Genomic DNA, 17,147 nt, shown 5'->3' with positions numbered 1-17,147 from the left:
GAAAAAATACAACTCATCAAAAGTGAAGAAATCAACCCTGCCTAGAAGTCCAGGGAGCTCTTCATATTTTAAAGTTCTAATTATGTTTTTGAAATTTACAAGTCACTGAGTAGTAGTATACTAACCAGAAAAAGCCATTAAATGCGGTTCCCCTTTAAAAAAAATGTGGCAGGTTGCTATCTATCAAGAGAGTGCTCGCTTTGTTGATCTCAGATTACACCTTAACCTAAGTCGTCTAAATAGACCACCACAGCTCACGGAGGGGCCTGCCATGATTCAAACAGCAGCTTTGAATCGTTGGTGGGGTTCTGAGACCCACCAACAATTCCCCCTCCGTGTGGGTGTAGACATTGTCCTCACACAAATGAGCCCACCGTTTTGAGGATAATCAGCTTTGCATTAGCTACAGTCACCCCCAAACTACATCATCAGTCACTCCAGAAGGACAATCATTCGTATTGTTTTATAGGATCTTCTCTGCTAGGGGCTACCGTAAAGTGAGCATGCTTTCAGAAAATTATCAGAGTAATATTGAGCTAAAATCCATAGTATTAAAAAACAACAACAACAACAACAACAACAAAAACCACCAAAATGATAGCAAGGTATTTGAAACAATATCAACAGCAACAAAACACAGAGGGATTTTAGTCAACTGGGTGTACAATTTAAACCCTCAAGGCATCACAGCTCCTTAATGTCATCATCACCTCCTTTGAAGACACTGTCACCCAGGGAGGAAATTTGCAGCCTGCTACACTAATGGATGTTTCATGAAACATAGAAGAAAACAGGGTTTACAGTCCCCGCAGCCCAGATGCTGTTCTCCACAAGCACACCGTCTCCCATATCCATTACAGAGGCAGCCCCCACCCTAATCTTTTCCATTTTTCATCCATAAGGTGCCCCCCACATGCAAAGTTGACAAAAATTTGTTTCAAATTTCCCATCATTATCTATTAAGGAAAACATTGCGTATGACTTAGTATTCTACAGTCCCAGGAATTCGAATTTTTTCAGTAAACAGGACTAGCAGAGGGATGCTATGTACAATGAAATCAAACATCTCCCTTTCTTTGGAGTAATTACTGGGTGAAAACAAACAGCCCGCCACGTTGCTTACCCTCTCCACGCTGCGTCTTCTCAGAGATCCATAAGGAATTTTCAATAAAAGTCTTTGGGGTCTATTCGGAGCCACGGCAGCCTGAACCACCATGGTGTAGAGCTGTGTGTGAGTGTGAGTGTGTGTGTCTGTGCACGCGCACAAGGGTTCCCAGCGAAGGGAGAGACAGAGGCTTCCTCTAAACAAAGTTACGGTCTCCTGGAGGTTTCCCAACTATCAAATAACGGAGAGAGTTTTTCTTTCGACCATATGAGTCAAGATGTGGTTTGTCGGGAGGTGGGGGGATGGGGAAGAAGAAAAAATAGCCCAAGTTCTGCAAGTTGAGAGTGCTCTAGCAGCGCAGCTTTAGCTCCCTCCTGTCCGTCCCTGTGTGTCAGCCCCTCCGTGAGGCTGCATGTCCCAGAAGTGGGCAGGCAACGCTTCTGGGGGGAGTGATCCAGAAATGTCAACTTTGTTTCTGGTGGCTACAGATGGTAACCAGGTCAGTCGTCTAATCAAAGCTCTATCAGACGTTATTACTCATTCCGTCACGTGAGGCCGGAGCCCCTGGGCTGTACAGTAGGTCACGTGCTCACCTTAAGAAGACTATTTGGAACATCACCATCTGGTGCGGAGATTCCGGGGAAATTCTGCATTCTGATTTCTCTCTTCCCAGCACAGGAAAAAATATCTGAGGACTAGTGACATAGTACATTAGGGACTTGTGGGGAGGGGGTCGTGCCTGTTCGCAGGCATAAATTATACCTATGACCCTGAGCGACAGACATGCATATCTGTTTTTTTTCCTCCTGCTTTCCAACACATAGAAAATAAAGGTAGGCATACAATTCATTATATATGTGAATGCAGCCCACAAAGAGAAAGAGTGAGAGACGGGAGGGAAAAATGTTTGTTCATGTGGTTCAGATGTAATCAAATCTACTTGCATTTGACATCTCTTCTTTAAATGTCTGTTATAGAAAATTTATTTTTATGTGTGCCAGTAAACATGAAGTTGTGTTTTACTTTATGAGGCTCTGAAAAAAGCTGTCCAAGCTCATTTTCATCCATCAAAATTGCCTATTATTTTCTAACCTTATTGTATAATTCTGTATCGGGTTGTCTGAGGGTACTCATGCTCTAAAATTTAAACTTTTCTGTAATACTGTATAAGGGATGTGCTATGTACTTGCCCCTCCCCCATCACTGCTCCTCCTTAAAGCTGCCTGTTTCTGTAGCAGAGAAAATGACTACAAAGAAAAACAAGTTAGGGGCTTCCGAGGTTGGAAGTGTTTTATTCTCCTTCTTTTAAACGTATTTCCAAATCTATTGCTCTTCTCGGTTCTGGGTTTTAAGAAAGAGATGCCATTTCCTTGGTAATCATCCCATGCTTTTGGGTGTTAACCTGATATCACTCATATGCTTTGGGAACCAGCTTATATTTACTCTCTACAGAGCAGTTTATTGAAAATGATGGAAAAGAATGTTCTGTTTATTCAAAGAAACTAATAGGAAGTGGGGGTAGGGTGTGAAGGGAAGGAGTGGAATTTTATGCCACTATAAAATGAATCAGAAAAAAGACTCTTCGAAGGGAGGTAGGGGTGGGGGAGGGGGTGGGCAGGCTGGAAACATGGGTCTGGTCACCCAGGGCAGACACACATTAAGAGGCAGTTAAAGAAAGCATCAAGTTGATGTGGGAAATTCCAAATATATAACAATCGGGCTTTGTTGGTAATTGGTTCCATATGTGCAGCCAGAGAGTTAGTGAGAGGGTGAGAGAAGGAGAGACGGGAAAGCTCTACAACAGGCCTTGCAGACATCTTTGGCAAGGTGGTTTAGGCTTCCATACCTTTCCTCCCATTCCTCACTTCCTCCCTGCACTGCCTGGTTTCAATAAATCTGGAATGATACCCAATTATTTGGCCAAATCAACAGAATCTCTTTCCTTTATAAATTCCCACTTCACTACATAATGGTGTTGAACAAAGGACAGGCACATTTTCAAAGCACTTATTTGTCCGGAGTCTTGGGAATTTCTTCCTCCAGTGCAGTCTGAGAGGAGGCAATGGATCAGATCAACTGAGAAGTCCCCGTCTCCTTCCTGACCCAGGCTAGGGCAAAGCCCCTGGGAGCTGACTTTATTTATATTTGACTAAATGCAACTTCCTGTTTCCCAGGGGTATTAATGAACATTTCACCGAAGAGCTTAAGTCCTCATGGCATAGTTCAGATCATAAGGGACACTTTGATGAACTAAGTGCAAATAAAACTAAAACATGTGCAATTGATTAAGGTTAAAATACATATAGAAGAGAATGTTAATGGAAACAAAAATAACCCTGGGCTAGACTCCCACACATTTGAGCCCTACACATTCCTTCCCTCCCCCCCCCCCCCGCCCCCAGGGGACGGGGAGCAGGATCATTTCTCATATCAGCACCTCCTTCCAGCTAGTGGAGAGGAGAAGGTGGCCCAGAGCCTTCCCTAGTCCTCATAGAGAAATAGGAAGGCTCTCAAAGGTCAGCTTGTCCCAAACCACCTTTCTAATTGTGGGTGTTTGAGATTTGAACATTTAAAATTAATTATTGAGTCTGAAGTATTTATTTCTAGAAGGCCACTAACACAAACATGTTTCCCTGGAGGGGATATGCACTCACACCTTAGGGGATGTGACCACTTCAGGAGAGGTGAGGGGACTGATGAGTACCCAGTAGTCACCCTGCTGGAAGTAGACAACATGTTGAAAAGTTACCAAAGGTTGTCTCAATGGCAGAATTGAGTTTTATTATCTATATTTAACAGGTGGTGAAGCTGGAGCTCAGAGAGGTTTACGAAGTTGACTAAGGTTGCACAGCTAGAACTGTCAGAGCCAAGATGAAAACCAAAGTCTGTTATACCCACCCCTGTCAGAGGACTTGATCAGATTACAGCAGGTTGGAGATCCAGAAAGGAGCTATATCCGTGGGCTCATCAGGAAAATGAAAAAAATCTCTGTGGATACAGGAAATGGTGTTAGATGTAGCAGTTCTGGGGTCTTTAGAACCACTGCTTCAATGTCTGTTGGAGCTAAGCACAGGTGATGGAAGAGGAAGAGGCCCATGGGAGCTGGGGAGGCAGCCGGAAGCCAGCATAAGCCTTGGTCTGAGGAACACAGGAAGGAGCTGGTCACCTGACCGAGGCTGGGACCCTGTGGACCCATCAGGTAGGACCCAACCACTGCTGGAGTCATATGCCAATGCTGGGTGGAGGTGGGAGAGGACTGCCCTGCTTCTCCCTTCTTACCCCCTCCAATCTCCCACCATGTCTTCCATGCACTGAAGGCATGAAACTAGCCACTCAGGCAAGGGAGGGAAAAGCGAACAGATTTGAGGGTCAAGAGCCAAGGAACAGCACTGGGGGACCAGGGATTCATTGGAACAAAGAAATGTAAGATTGTGAATTAGGAAGAACTGAAGAGAGCAGAATATGTCAGAGAGAGCATGGTTCTGCCAGGGTGGTGGACAAGGGGGTTCCCTGTGCACCCAGGGAACAGCATAAGGGTCACAGGACAGATGGGGAGGATGGGACCAGGATAGGGTGTCTCTGAACCCTGGAGAGAGAGGGTGGAGAACACACACATCTGTCCTAGGGTCCCTGAAGCTGCTGCTTTTGATACCTCCTGGAACAGAGCAGTCAAGGCCAGTGAAGTTTGAGGTTGCTTGTTCTGAACATTTCCTTCTAGTCTCAATTAAATGTTTACACTCAAACTCTGGAACAAAAATGCATACGAATCGGCTGAACCACATTTCAGATAAATCAATGTCTTGATACACTGAAGCAAGACGTATCAAATCAAATGGGTATTCCTGATCACGAATAGCACTGGGGTGGAAAAGGGAGTTGGAGATGAAGGCCTGTTACAGAGAAGGCAGTTTACAACCGGATTCTGGGAAAGGCAGCAGCAGGAGGGGGCTGACTTCATTGGGCAGAGTGGGTGGGCACAGGGGCAATAGCTGACTCACAAGTCAGGCCCTGGCAGAGCTGGTGCCAGCTAACAAGCTGTGGGCAGGTCGGGTCACCCTTGATAGAATCCTGGGTCATGGCGCAGATATGAGGACTGGTCTTTGCAACCTCTGGGCTCTGCTCACAGTGACACACTGGACTCGGGTATTATTCCAGCTATTGGCCCAGTGCTTGAAATGGCCATTCGGGCAACTGACCCTTGGCAATCTTCAGGCCCACATGTGTGCATATCTTACCTCAGTATAACTCACTAGCACTAAGCATGCTCATTTATAATGCTTTATTTTGTTCATTTGGCAGAATACAAAAAGAATTGTCTATAGGATAGAAATTTTGGCTTGGCGGGGGGATTGGTAACTAGGGGCACACTGCACAATAGGTGCCATAATGAAGCTCCAGGGTCAGGGGGCAGCCTGGGGCCACCGGGAGCTGGGGTCAGGGGGGTGAGCTGAAGTGCCCTTGGGAAAAGACGGGCAGAATCAATTCAGAAAGTGTTATCTCTTCTCTTTCTGTTCACTTGCATTCTTTCTCTGGTAAAAGGTGAAATATTGCTTATATCAAGGAAACAAAGACAATAGAAAACACACAGTGTAGATGCCTTTTTTAATGTCATTCAAGTAAATTTAACAGGATATTACAAGGAGGCCCTTTTCACTTTTATTGGAGATCTTGAGACAATGGGCACCAACCATTATCCACTTCCACATCCACTCAGGGGCTGGAAGGAAGGTCTGAGAACAGTTCTGAGCCCTAAGTTGACCTTGTACTCCAGGCTGTTAGAGGAGAAGGGGGGGTAGGAAGGGGTGGGAGCCAATGTCCCCTGGCCAAGGGCCTGATGAGAGGGGTTGAGGAGAATCTTGGGAGGGCACAGGGAGCTTTTTAAAGGAAAATGGACTGATTGGAACAGCTGTTGGCAGGAAAGGGAAGGAAGGATTGGGATATTGGGAGTAACTTCCATCCCACTGTTTTGGGTCAGATGTGGCGTCTGAGAGAATTGGTCTTGGTTCCTCTTAGGTACTCAGTGTGTTGTGTGAAGAGCAAGCCAAGCCCACCTGGAAGAGGCTGGGTGTGGGGCCCAGGCAAAGAGAGGAACCTTGAAGGGAAGCCTGGCTATGCCAGGGAATTGCACCGAGAAACCCCCAGCAATGGGAAAGGCAGGAAGGGTCTTCAAAGCCCCATGAAGCACCCCACAGGGACAAGAGTTGGGTTTAAACACCTTTTAGTACCAGAGGGAGAGAGACTTTCCTGTCCTGGCCTCCCCCACCCACCTCAACCTTGGACATGCTAAAGGCTGCCCAGGGAGGAGGGGCCCACACCCCTCCTTTCCCACTGCAGGCATCACCCACAGAGCTGTGTGAGGGAAGAAGCTATAGCCTTGAATGAAGTTTGCCCTTGTCAATTATTGCCACGTAAAACAGGTAGGAGGATAAATAGGATGAGATACACCCAAACACATACACACAAAGGAAACATAGTCCTAACCAATTTGGATAATTCCTAGAGTAGGAGGGAGGGAAGTTTAGAAGGGGAGGCCTGTCTTTCTTCAACATCCCACACCATGTCCCTTAGCTCCTAGCTCAGCTCACCTGGTAATTCATGTCACATCTCATTAGAAGAAGCTGTGACTGAGGTTATGCAAACTGAAACACTGTCTACATCCATAATTTTCTGTGTGAAAAGTGGCCAGAATTTAGGCCAAACATGAAATCTAATATCCCTAAGAACAGGACGAAGACATCAAGCAACACAGTCATCACCAGATCTCACAGGCCTGGGGCCTAGGAGATTATCTGCATTTCACCAGAGCAGGAGAGTTTGCCTTTCTCTTGTTTTAACTAAGGTTTGCATCAACACAGTGCACTGTTAGCATTACCATCTTTGCCCACACTGTTCCTGCTCCTATGGCATTTGGAAGAAACAGTAGGTAGAACTATAGCTCACCTGGGTGGGCAGATAAATTTTCCCTTCCCTGCCTTTCCTCCCTACCATCCTCCCTCCCTCCCTTCTTCCTTCCTTTTTTCCTTCCTTCCTTCCTTCCTTCCTTCCTTCCTTCCTTCCTTCCTTCCTTCCTTCCTCTTTCCCTTTCCCTTGTCTACTTGGACTACATTCTGGGTTTCATTTAATAGGCCTTCATGAACAGACAGGCACAATAATAATAATAATAATAATAATAATAGAAGTTTAAACTGAATTGTTTTTGTGGGTTTTTTTTTTTTTACTTCTGAATATCATGGCTGGTAAAGGTTTGGTGGACTAGGTAAGTGCCTCTACTACTTGCTCCTGAGATTATGTTGTCTGTGCTCTTCCGGTGTCTGATACTGAGCTCTATGATATTGGCCTTGCCCTTGTCTAAACCGATATTATTTCATTTTATTGCTTATGCCACAGCATTCATTCACCAATTATTTTTATGTGGCTAAGAAAATAATGGCAATCCTTTATATGGCACATTCCATTGCAGTCAATAATTTAAAGGTTTTAAAATATGTTAGTTCATTTAATTCTTACAACACTTTATCAAATAGGTGCTCTTATTTACCCTAAATGCAGATGACAACATCGGGGCATAGAAAAAGGAAGTGACTTGCCCAGGTAATGCTGTAAGTGGCTTCAGACTCCATTAATCACTGTACTCTCCTGTATGGCTGCTGTGTATCAGGTGCCAGGCCACCGGTTGAGGATATAAGGGAGCGTTTGCTTATGGGAAGGGTTTTCTTCTGTTGTTCAAACTCCGCTCCTCTCTGTAGTGATGTTTGTAGTGGAGTGAAAAAAACTTATACCTAAGCTTATACTTGAACACCTACCCAATAGGATGGAATGAAATAGAGTTTGTAAAAGTCCTTTGTGAATGGCACACACACACACACACACACACACACACACACACACACACACACCTCGTTTTTTCCATTCTCAATTCTGCATACTATTTTCCTGCTGCCTCCATCATCACAACAGCCTCCTGGACCTCACCATGTTGTTTTGTAACGTCTGTGTTTTATCCATCTGAATGCCTTGAAGGTCATCCAGCTTAGCCACATAATTTGGGTGGTAAGCAGGCTTCTTCTTGGACCCTTTCTGTTTAGTATGTTTTATTTCAGTAAGTAGGAGAAGAGAATCAGCCCAGCGTAAGACCTTCTATCTCCATCAAAGCAAAAACACATCCCATCACAAAGGAAACCAGACCTTCATTCTTCCAGGGTGGGAAGAAAATGCAGCATTTGCTGGATGAAAACCTCACATGCTAATTGGGCATCCCAGAATCTCACTCAACTTGATGGCAATGATCAAGCTGTGGAGAAAGTCAAGTGGAAAATATGAACGGTCTTTAAGAATTAGTGCTCTGTCTTAGCCTTCCCTGCTTCATGGACATTAAATACCAGGCTTATCAACATGCTGACAGAATCATACAACTATTCACCTCCACACGAAGGTCTTCACATCTGGCCTTGGTATGCTTTGCCCCATCAGAACACCACTTGCCCTTCCAAGCAGGGGGCTAAGTCAGGCAATCAATGGCTGCAGCCTGGGATCAAGGCTATTCTGCATGGTGGTAATGGCTTACTGCATGTGCTATTAGGAGTGATGTCATGTTCAGGTCCTGACAAATCAATAAAATTGCCAGGGTGCCTGTGTGATTAAGTAGGTAATAAGCTGACCCGTGCAGGCTGGCTGTGTAGATTGGCTTTCAAGGCCATTTGCAAAGCCCTTTTTCCTGGGCTATCAGTTGTGGATAGATTTTTATAACCAGCATTGATTTGCCATGTTTATAAAGTAAAGTTTGCACAGGGTAAACTGTTAATTGCACCTAGAATGGCAAAATTAATAATGTCCTTATTTACGGTATTGACTACCCAGGATTAGTGGAATATATATAGTACACCTTCAAATAGTCAATGAATGTCGACTTTTTATTTTTACTAGGGCTTAGCCTCCAAATTTCAGGTGTCTTAGATAAGCATTGGGTGGCTAACAATCAACTTTTAAATCTTCTGATGTCCATGCTTCCCTTTTTCAGAAGTTTAACATGTCATTTTCTTCAACAGGAGAATGGTTCATCTTGGTTTATTTAAGTAATCTCTGTGGTGTTTCAAAGGAGGATGGCTTTCTTTTGGGCTATCAGATAGCTTTCTCTCCTTTGCCAGGAACACATCACTCATAAGGGCAACTGCCCATTTGTCCAGGGGTCTCTGGGGTAAGCCATGTGGTCTGTATTTTCCCAGGGGGAAGAAGGAAAGCACTTGATCTGTTAGAAAGATGGGTGGTTGGAGATCTCACATCATGGGACTATGGTTTATCTTGAGTGTGCAGTAGAGGATTCCCAACATCTCAGAAGTCAAAATGCCAGAGGGTTTCTCAGTAAGAGATTGTGACCAGAATGGGCAAAATCTTAGCTATTTCTTCTTTAGTGGACAAATCTTTAGATATAAATGAGGATGGGTAGGGGATTGTAATAGTTACTGCTTGCTTAGGGGTACTCCATTCTATTTGAATTTTAAACCTCTATAGTATGAACACAGATAATAGACTGTTGTGAAAATTAAATGAAATAGAATCACATGTGAGAAAAGAGGCAGTAAAAAATGACAATGAGACCAGATTCCAACTCGTATAGCATATAAAAATATATTTTAGAACTTACTCTGTGAGCAAGAGGGAGTCATTAAAAGTTACTTTTGGGGAAGGAAGCAATACCATCTAGCCTAAATTTTTTGAACTTGAATGATAGAGGATGAATAGCACAATGAAGAAACAAAGTGTATTAAAGCCCAGGAGAGCAATTGCAAGTTTGTTGCAAATGTCCAAATAAGCAATGATTGAGCCCAGCAGTAGGATAGTGGTGAGAGGTTAAATACAAGATATTGGGGAGTCATAAATGGAGGGAGGTATACAGTGTTCCTCTATATTGAGGGACTAGAGGAGGGATGGTCTTGTTAGTTACACAGGAGGAGAATGTTTGGAGAGATGAAAATGAGTAGCTTCAGACATACAGAGCTTTTGGTGCCTGAATATTTTGACCTGGAACTTAAGAGTCAAGCATAGAAATGCAGGTCTGGGTTTCAACAGCAGACAAGTAACCACTAGACAAGTTATTAGTTAAGTGTGAGGGCAGATATTCAAGAACAAAAAGTTCACTTATCACTCACCCTTTCTCAGAAGTTTACTGGAAGATAGTCTCTAGCAAAAGAAAGTTAGACCTACAGAGAAAAGAACATAAGTTCCAAGAAAAGAATGAATCACAGGAGAGGTGAAAAGAGGAGCCTAAGAATACCGTCATACAAGAGACTTAGAAGCTAGCCCAATGGCTGCAGGAAGACGAAGGACTCCAGGAAGAATATCTCAAAAAAATAAGAAAATAAAAGAGAATATGTTGATTATTTGATGAATTTCTCATATTGAGAGGATATAAGTAGTTCTATTGAAGAACTTAGAGAAAAATAATTGAGGGGTAAATATTAAGAAAACAATGCAATTATTAACTCCTAGAAAAACATAAAGTCACAAAATTCAGGTATATAATCATAATATACAGTATTTCTCAGCTGTAAGCAATATTTGGTATTCACAAAAAACTGAATTTTTATTTAAACTGTGATATAGATATATTGATATAAAGAAGAGATACGTATATGCTTGTGAGAATGTGGAGTAAGTTAAAGCCTCATCCTTCAGGGTGGCAGCATAAAATGCCAAAAATGGAGCAATTAAGAAATCACAATCCTATCTAATAAAGAGGGAATATGCTAATTAACCATCACTCCATCACAAAGATGGCTGCACCCACAGCTGAGGCCAAGTTCCCATAAGGAGCCTTAACAAGCAATCAGCAGGGACTTGAGGCTACACCCTCCCCCGCCTCCATGGGGCTTGACAGGGGACCTCAGGCTGGCAGGGCTTGACAGGGGATCTCAGGCCGTGCCCCCCACCCGGTGGGGCTTGACAGAGGACCTTAGGCCACCTTCCACACTCAGCAGGGCTTGACAGGGGACCTCAAGGTGCACTTCCCGACCTGGGTACCTTAGGCTGCTCCCCTGGCCCCAGTGCCAGGCCAGGGGACCTCAGGCCACGCCCCCCACCAGGTGGGGCTTGACAGGGGACTTCAGGCCGAGTCCCCCACCCCAGCACCAGGCAGGAGGACCTCAGGCTGCACCCTCCACCCCAGCACTGAGCCAGGGGACCTGAGGCTGGCGGGGCTTGACAGGGGACCTCAAGGTGCACCCCAGTGCTGGGTCGGAGGAACTCAGACCGCGCCTCCTGCCCAGGGGGGACCTGAGGCTGCACCCCCCTGCCAATGGGATTTGACAGGGGACCTGAGGCTATTCCCCCCTCCCAGTGCCGGGCCAAGGGACCTGAGGTTGCGCCCCCCTCCCCCCCCCCCCCCTGCCGCCTGGCGAGGCTTGACAGGGAACCTCAGGCCATGCCCCTACCCAGTGGGGCTTGACAGGGGATCTCAGGCCATGTCCCACACCTAGCGGGGCTTGACAGGGGACCTCAAGCCCCTGCCCCCGTCTGGGCTGGGGGACCTCAGACCACGCCCCCCATCCTGGTGCCAGGCCAGGGGACCTGAGGCTATGTTTCCTGCCCGGTGGGGCTTGACAAGGGTGGGACTAGCCAGGTCTAAATCTATCCCAATGAGGCGGGGGGGGGGGGGGGGGGGAAGGGCGGCCAGGTCTGGGTCTCACACAATTTTGAGGCACATGTGGGTGGGCAGGGACTTGACTCTGGGTCCCGTGGTGTGCCCCAGACTCTGACAGGAGGAAGGTTTTCATATACATTTTACTAATTTTCTTTCATCTCTGACATTTCTGTTATAGAGAAAGGGCAAATAGCAATATTAAATTATTTCCTCTAATTAATCCCCTTTTAATGTGCATGAATTTCATGCACTGGGCCACTAGTATAATTATATTATTGAGAAACATAGAGTTAACTACTAGAAGCAACAGCTGAAAGGGATATCTGCCGTGGCCCTGGGGAGAGGGACTTAGAGACTGAGAGAAAGGGTCTGGGCTGTGTTTTTTATAAACCTTGTAATACTCTTGAACTTTGGAATGTTATTAGCATTGCCATGCATGTGTATTATTTTGACAAAAACAAGAATTAAATTACAAACAGAAGGAGCAATGTTACAGAGTTTAAGCCTGATAAAAACTGAGAGCTGTGGGTAGTAACCGGAAGGTCACGGAGGGCCTTGAGAAAGTGTGCATGGAATGCTGGAAGGGAGAGCTGGAGCTCTCCAGCCTTTCTGAATGAACAAACTCGAATCTAGATAGCTGGTTATTTAATGCAACAAACAGTGTTTCAGCAGACCTGCTTAATTCCCTCCGCTCATTTTTCCTTCAGTGTATGTTGCAGGGCTCTTAGTCCATGGACCCACTGGTGACATGAAGCCTCCAAGCTGTACTTTGGACAGAAGACCCTTGAATCTTTTGAAACAAGATGAAGATAGACAAAAGGAACAAGACAACTACACCAGCCATGGCATTGCCAGCAATTCTGGAGCTAGTCCTCAAGAGTCATTCACATACACTGTGACTGAGCTCACCTTTTGTGCTCTTTACTTTGCTGCAGTGTTGTGGGTGGTGTGTGTGTGTGTGTGTGCGCGCGCTCCTTCACACCCATGTGTGTTATTTTTGTTCATGAACCCAGCAGCATTGCAGCAACTACAGGAGCCCCAGAGTGGTGACAACTAATTATGAAACACCAGGTCTGATGTGTCCCTTTTATCTCATCTTGCAGAAGCCTTGCAATCCCACAAACCCCCCAGTGGCCTTTTGTAATCCTGGAAAGGAAGCGTCAATATGGAAACAGCTGTTCTTGAGATAGTGGGATGACATCCTAATGAGCAGCTATGAGCTATAGAGGAAAGCTAAGGCTAATGGCCCTCAGATGGAAATACTCTTTCTGACAATTAGACTCATGTGAGAAAGCCTGTCATCCTGAGCAAGGATGAGAAGAGATACTGTCCCGTGGATGTCAGTTGCCCTCATTCTTATGTGGGTTTTTAATCCTTCCAAGCCCTGTGGGATGTCAGACAGTCTCCCTGGCTCTCTCCTGGGAAGTGGCTTTGGAAATGCAGCCAAAAGTCACCTTGCTCAAAGTCCCCACCACAGAAGCTGAGTTGCAGAGCAGAAGCCAAACACAGCTCTGCCCAGGGCTCCATCCCTTGTTGGCTGCAGAACTCAGGGCCAGGTGCCTCCTGCAATTTGGTAACAGGCAGGAGAAACAGCCACAACTGTGGTTAAAGCAGGGAGGAAACACTGTGCTTTAACAGAACCAACACCCCTGATAATCCAAGGGGGAAGGTTAGGTGATAACAGTGAGGAGAGCTTGAGAAGCAAAAGAATGGGAAATAACGCTTTGTGGCTAGGGACTTAAAACAGATGCCTTTTCTAGGGGAAGACAAAGGGCAGAAGAGAGTTAACTCACCAAGTGCCTCCTTTGCATCAAGCATGGCCCTGTCACTTGCTCTAAATTACCTCTTTAAAATCTTCACTGTGACCCTGTAAACTGTGTAGTATTAGCTACACTGTATTGATAAGGAAATCAAAGCTCAAAAAGCTCAGAAAAATTCAACACTTGCAGACGGTCACATGACTAGGGAGGGTGCTGAGCTGGGATTGAGATCCAAGTCCATGCAACTTCAAAGCTCATTCTCAATATTCTTTAGGGATGCGTACATGGAGGTATGTCAGAGCATTCTGTTCTTCTTAGCAAGGCCTGCCCTCAGGAGAAAATATTTTACCAGAGGAATTGATGCAGGGAAAGCATTTGACAAAATCCAACACCCATTCATGATAAATACCCTCAGTAAACTAGGAATAGAGGGGAGCTTCCTCAACTTGATAAACAATATCTATAAAAAGCCTACAGCTAATGCTTAATGGCAAGAAACGTGAAGCTTTCCACTAAAATCAGGAGCAAGGCAAGGGTGTCCTTCTCACCACCGCTTTTCAAACTTGTATTGGAATTCCTAGCTAATGTAACAAGAAAATGAAATACAAGGCATACGGAGTGGGAAAGAAAAAGTAAAACAGTCATTGTTTACAGATGACATGATTGTCCATGTAGAAAATCTGAAAGAATTAAAAAACATACTCTTGGAGCTAGTTAACAATTATAGAATGTTACAGGGTACAAGGTTAATACATAAAAATAAATTGCTTTCTTCTGTACTGGCAATGAACAGTGGATTTTGAAATTAAAAAACACATTACCAATTACATTAGCACCCCAAAATAAAATATTTAGGTATAATTCTAACAAAATATAAGACCTATATGAGGAAAATGGGAAAATGCTGATAAAAGATATCAACAAGGAATTAAATATATGGATAAATATTCCATGTTCACAATAGGAAAACTCAATAGTGTCAAAATGTCAGTTCTTCCCAACTAGACCTATAGATTTTACATGATCTCAATAAAAATCTCAACAAGTTGTTTTGTGGGTATCAATAAACTGATTCTGAAATTTATATGGAAGGCAAAAGACCCAGAATTGTCACCTCAATATTGAAGGAAAATAACCAAGTTGGAGACCTGATATTACCCAACTTCAAGACTTAATGTAAAGCTACACAAATTAAGACAGTGTGGTATTGGTGCAAGAATTGGTACACAAACAGATTAATGGAACAGAGTAGAGAGTCCAGAAATAAATCTACATAAACATGATCAACTGATTTGATAAAGGAGAAAGTATAGTATAATGGAAAAAAGATAGTCTTTTCATTAAATGGTGCTGGAATAACTGAATATCCACATGTAAAAAAAAAAAATGAACCTAAGCAGAGACCTTATGCCCTTCACAAAAATTAACTCAAAATGGATCATAGACTTAATATAAAACACAAAACTATAAAACCCCTAGAAGATAACATAGGAGAAAACCTAGGTGGCCTTGGGTATGGCCATGCCATCTTAAATATAACACCAAGAAATTGTCAATGAGAGTAATAATTGACAAGCTAGATTTCAGTAAAATGAACATTTTCTGTCCTGCAAAAGACATTGTCAAGAAAGTGAGAAGACAAACCATGGACTGGGAGAAAATATTTGTAAAAATGTTTCTGAAAAATGACTGGTATCCAAAGTATACAATAAACAGTTAAGACTCAGTAATAAGAAAACAAACAATCAGATTAAAAAATGGACTAAAGACCTGAACAGACATCTCACCAAAGAAGATATACAGATAACAATGAAGGATATGAAAAAAATGTCCCATATAATATATGATTATGGAATTGCAAATTAAGACAACAATGATATATCACTACACACCTATGGCTAAAATTCAAAACACTGATTTACCACAACAATACCAAATGTTGGCATGAATGTGGAGCACCAGAAACTCTCATTAACTGCTGAGGGAATGTAAAATGGTACAGCCATGGAAGACAGTTTGGCATTTTCTTGCAAAACTAAACTATTACCATATGATCAAACAATGGAGCTTCTTAGTATTTACCCAAATTAATTGAAACTTATGTCCACCTAAAAACTTGCACGTGGATGTTTATAACAGCTTTATTCATAATTGCTCAGCCTTGGAGGCAACCAAGATGTCTTTCAGTGGATGAATAGATAAAAAAGTGATACATTCAGACAATGGAATATTGTTCAGTGCTAAAAAGAAATGAGTTATCAAGACATAAAACGACATGTTAGAAACTTAAACTGCATTTTGCTAAGTGAAATAAGCCAATCTGAATAAATTACATACTATATATAATTCCAACATTCAGGAAAAGGCAAAACTATGGATACAGTAAAAAGATTAGCAATTACCAGGTGTTAGAGGGGAGGAAAGGATGAACACATGTAGCATAGAGGGTTTTTAGGGCAATGAAGGATTCATCATTACACATTTGAAAAGCCCATGGAGTGTACAATACCAAGAGTGGACCCTAATGTAAACTATTGACTTTGAGTGGTAATGATGTGTCAATGTAGGTTCATCGATTGTAACCACTCGTGTGTGAGATGTCCACAGGGAAGGAGGTTGTGTGTGTGTGTGTGTTGGGGGAGGGGTACATGGTAACTCTCTGTACTTACTGCTCAATTTTGCTGTGAACCTAAAACTAGTCTAAACGATAATTTCTCATTAATTGCAAAAATAGGATGTGGGGAGGTTGCTCTGGAGATGACAATGGTAGGATGAATTAGAGGAGAAATGCTGAATGCAGGAGAGTAGTTAGATGGTTAGTCCAAATCAGAAGTTGTAAGGATCTCAGTTGGGGCCATGACATTATGGGTTGTATTTACAGAAGAGGATGGAGTGTGTGGCTGCATTTCCTTCCAAGAGGGAGTGTATCTGGGAGATTCCAAACAAGATCATGGTGGTGAAGGTGTTGGGAAAATGGTGTGGGGTAGGGGCAGTTAAGGAGAAAAGGTAATTCAGGGGTCCTCAAACTACGGCCCACGGGCCACATGCGGCCCGCCGAGGACATTTATCCGGCCCCCTGGGTGCCGCTACCTGTCCTGCTTAGCAGCTGACTCGTCCCGGGCCCGCAGTGCGCATAGGAATTTGTTCATAGTTTTTTTGTTTTAAACTATAGTCCGGCCCTCCAACGGTCTGAGGGACAGTGAACTGGCCCCCTGTTTAAAAAGTTTGAGGACCCCTGTATACATGAATGACTTTGTGGTATTTAAATGAAATAACTCCCTCATGAATTTTCCCCCTGAAATGACCAAACTCACACCAGCCTTTGGTATGCCACAACCCGCCCCCCCATGTGAGACCCCACCCCTACCCCACTCCCAGTAACCCCCACCGTGGCAGGCAGTGGTGGCTGGGCAGAGGACATTGGCTGTCAAAGCAACGCCCCCATCCTGCTGCTCATTCTCTATTCTTACTGCTGCCCATGAACCTCCATCCCTGGAAATGCAGAAGAACACTCCCCATTCTTGACACATCCCTCTTTAAGTCACAACTTCCCGACCCTAAGTTCCAATGAATCCTGGTACCCAGCCCTGGAAAGGCTAATTCCCTCTAGGAATCCTGCCAGCAGAATGTTGCTTCAATTCGAAGA

The 17,147-nt window shown here is 44.0% G+C and overlaps 1 protein-coding gene across 5 annotated transcripts in view; it reads right to left on the bottom strand.

Moving 5' to 3' along the window:
• The window catches only part of FRMD4A (FERM domain containing 4A), a 656,887-nt gene that overhangs the window by 352,499 nt on the left and 287,241 nt on the right, over window positions 1-17,147 (bottom strand). The window contains exon 1 of one of the 5 annotated variants that reach the window (XM_080647784.1): window positions 1,124-1,497. The exons of the other annotated variants lie outside the window; for them this stretch is intronic. Coding sequence (XP_080503910.1) covers window positions 1,124-1,216 — 93 coding nt within the window. The 5' untranslated portion in view covers window positions 1,217-1,497. Of the gene's footprint in view, window positions 1-1,123; window positions 1,498-17,147 lie in introns of those variants that run through there. 5 annotated transcript variants of the gene reach the window in all.

Source organism: Plecotus auritus (assembly GCF_963455305.1).
Source record: "Plecotus auritus genome assembly, chromosome: 1".
Taxonomy (NCBI): domain Eukaryota; kingdom Metazoa; phylum Chordata; class Mammalia; order Chiroptera; family Vespertilionidae; genus Plecotus; species Plecotus auritus.
This window is presented reverse-complemented; position numbering and strand designations above follow the sequence as displayed.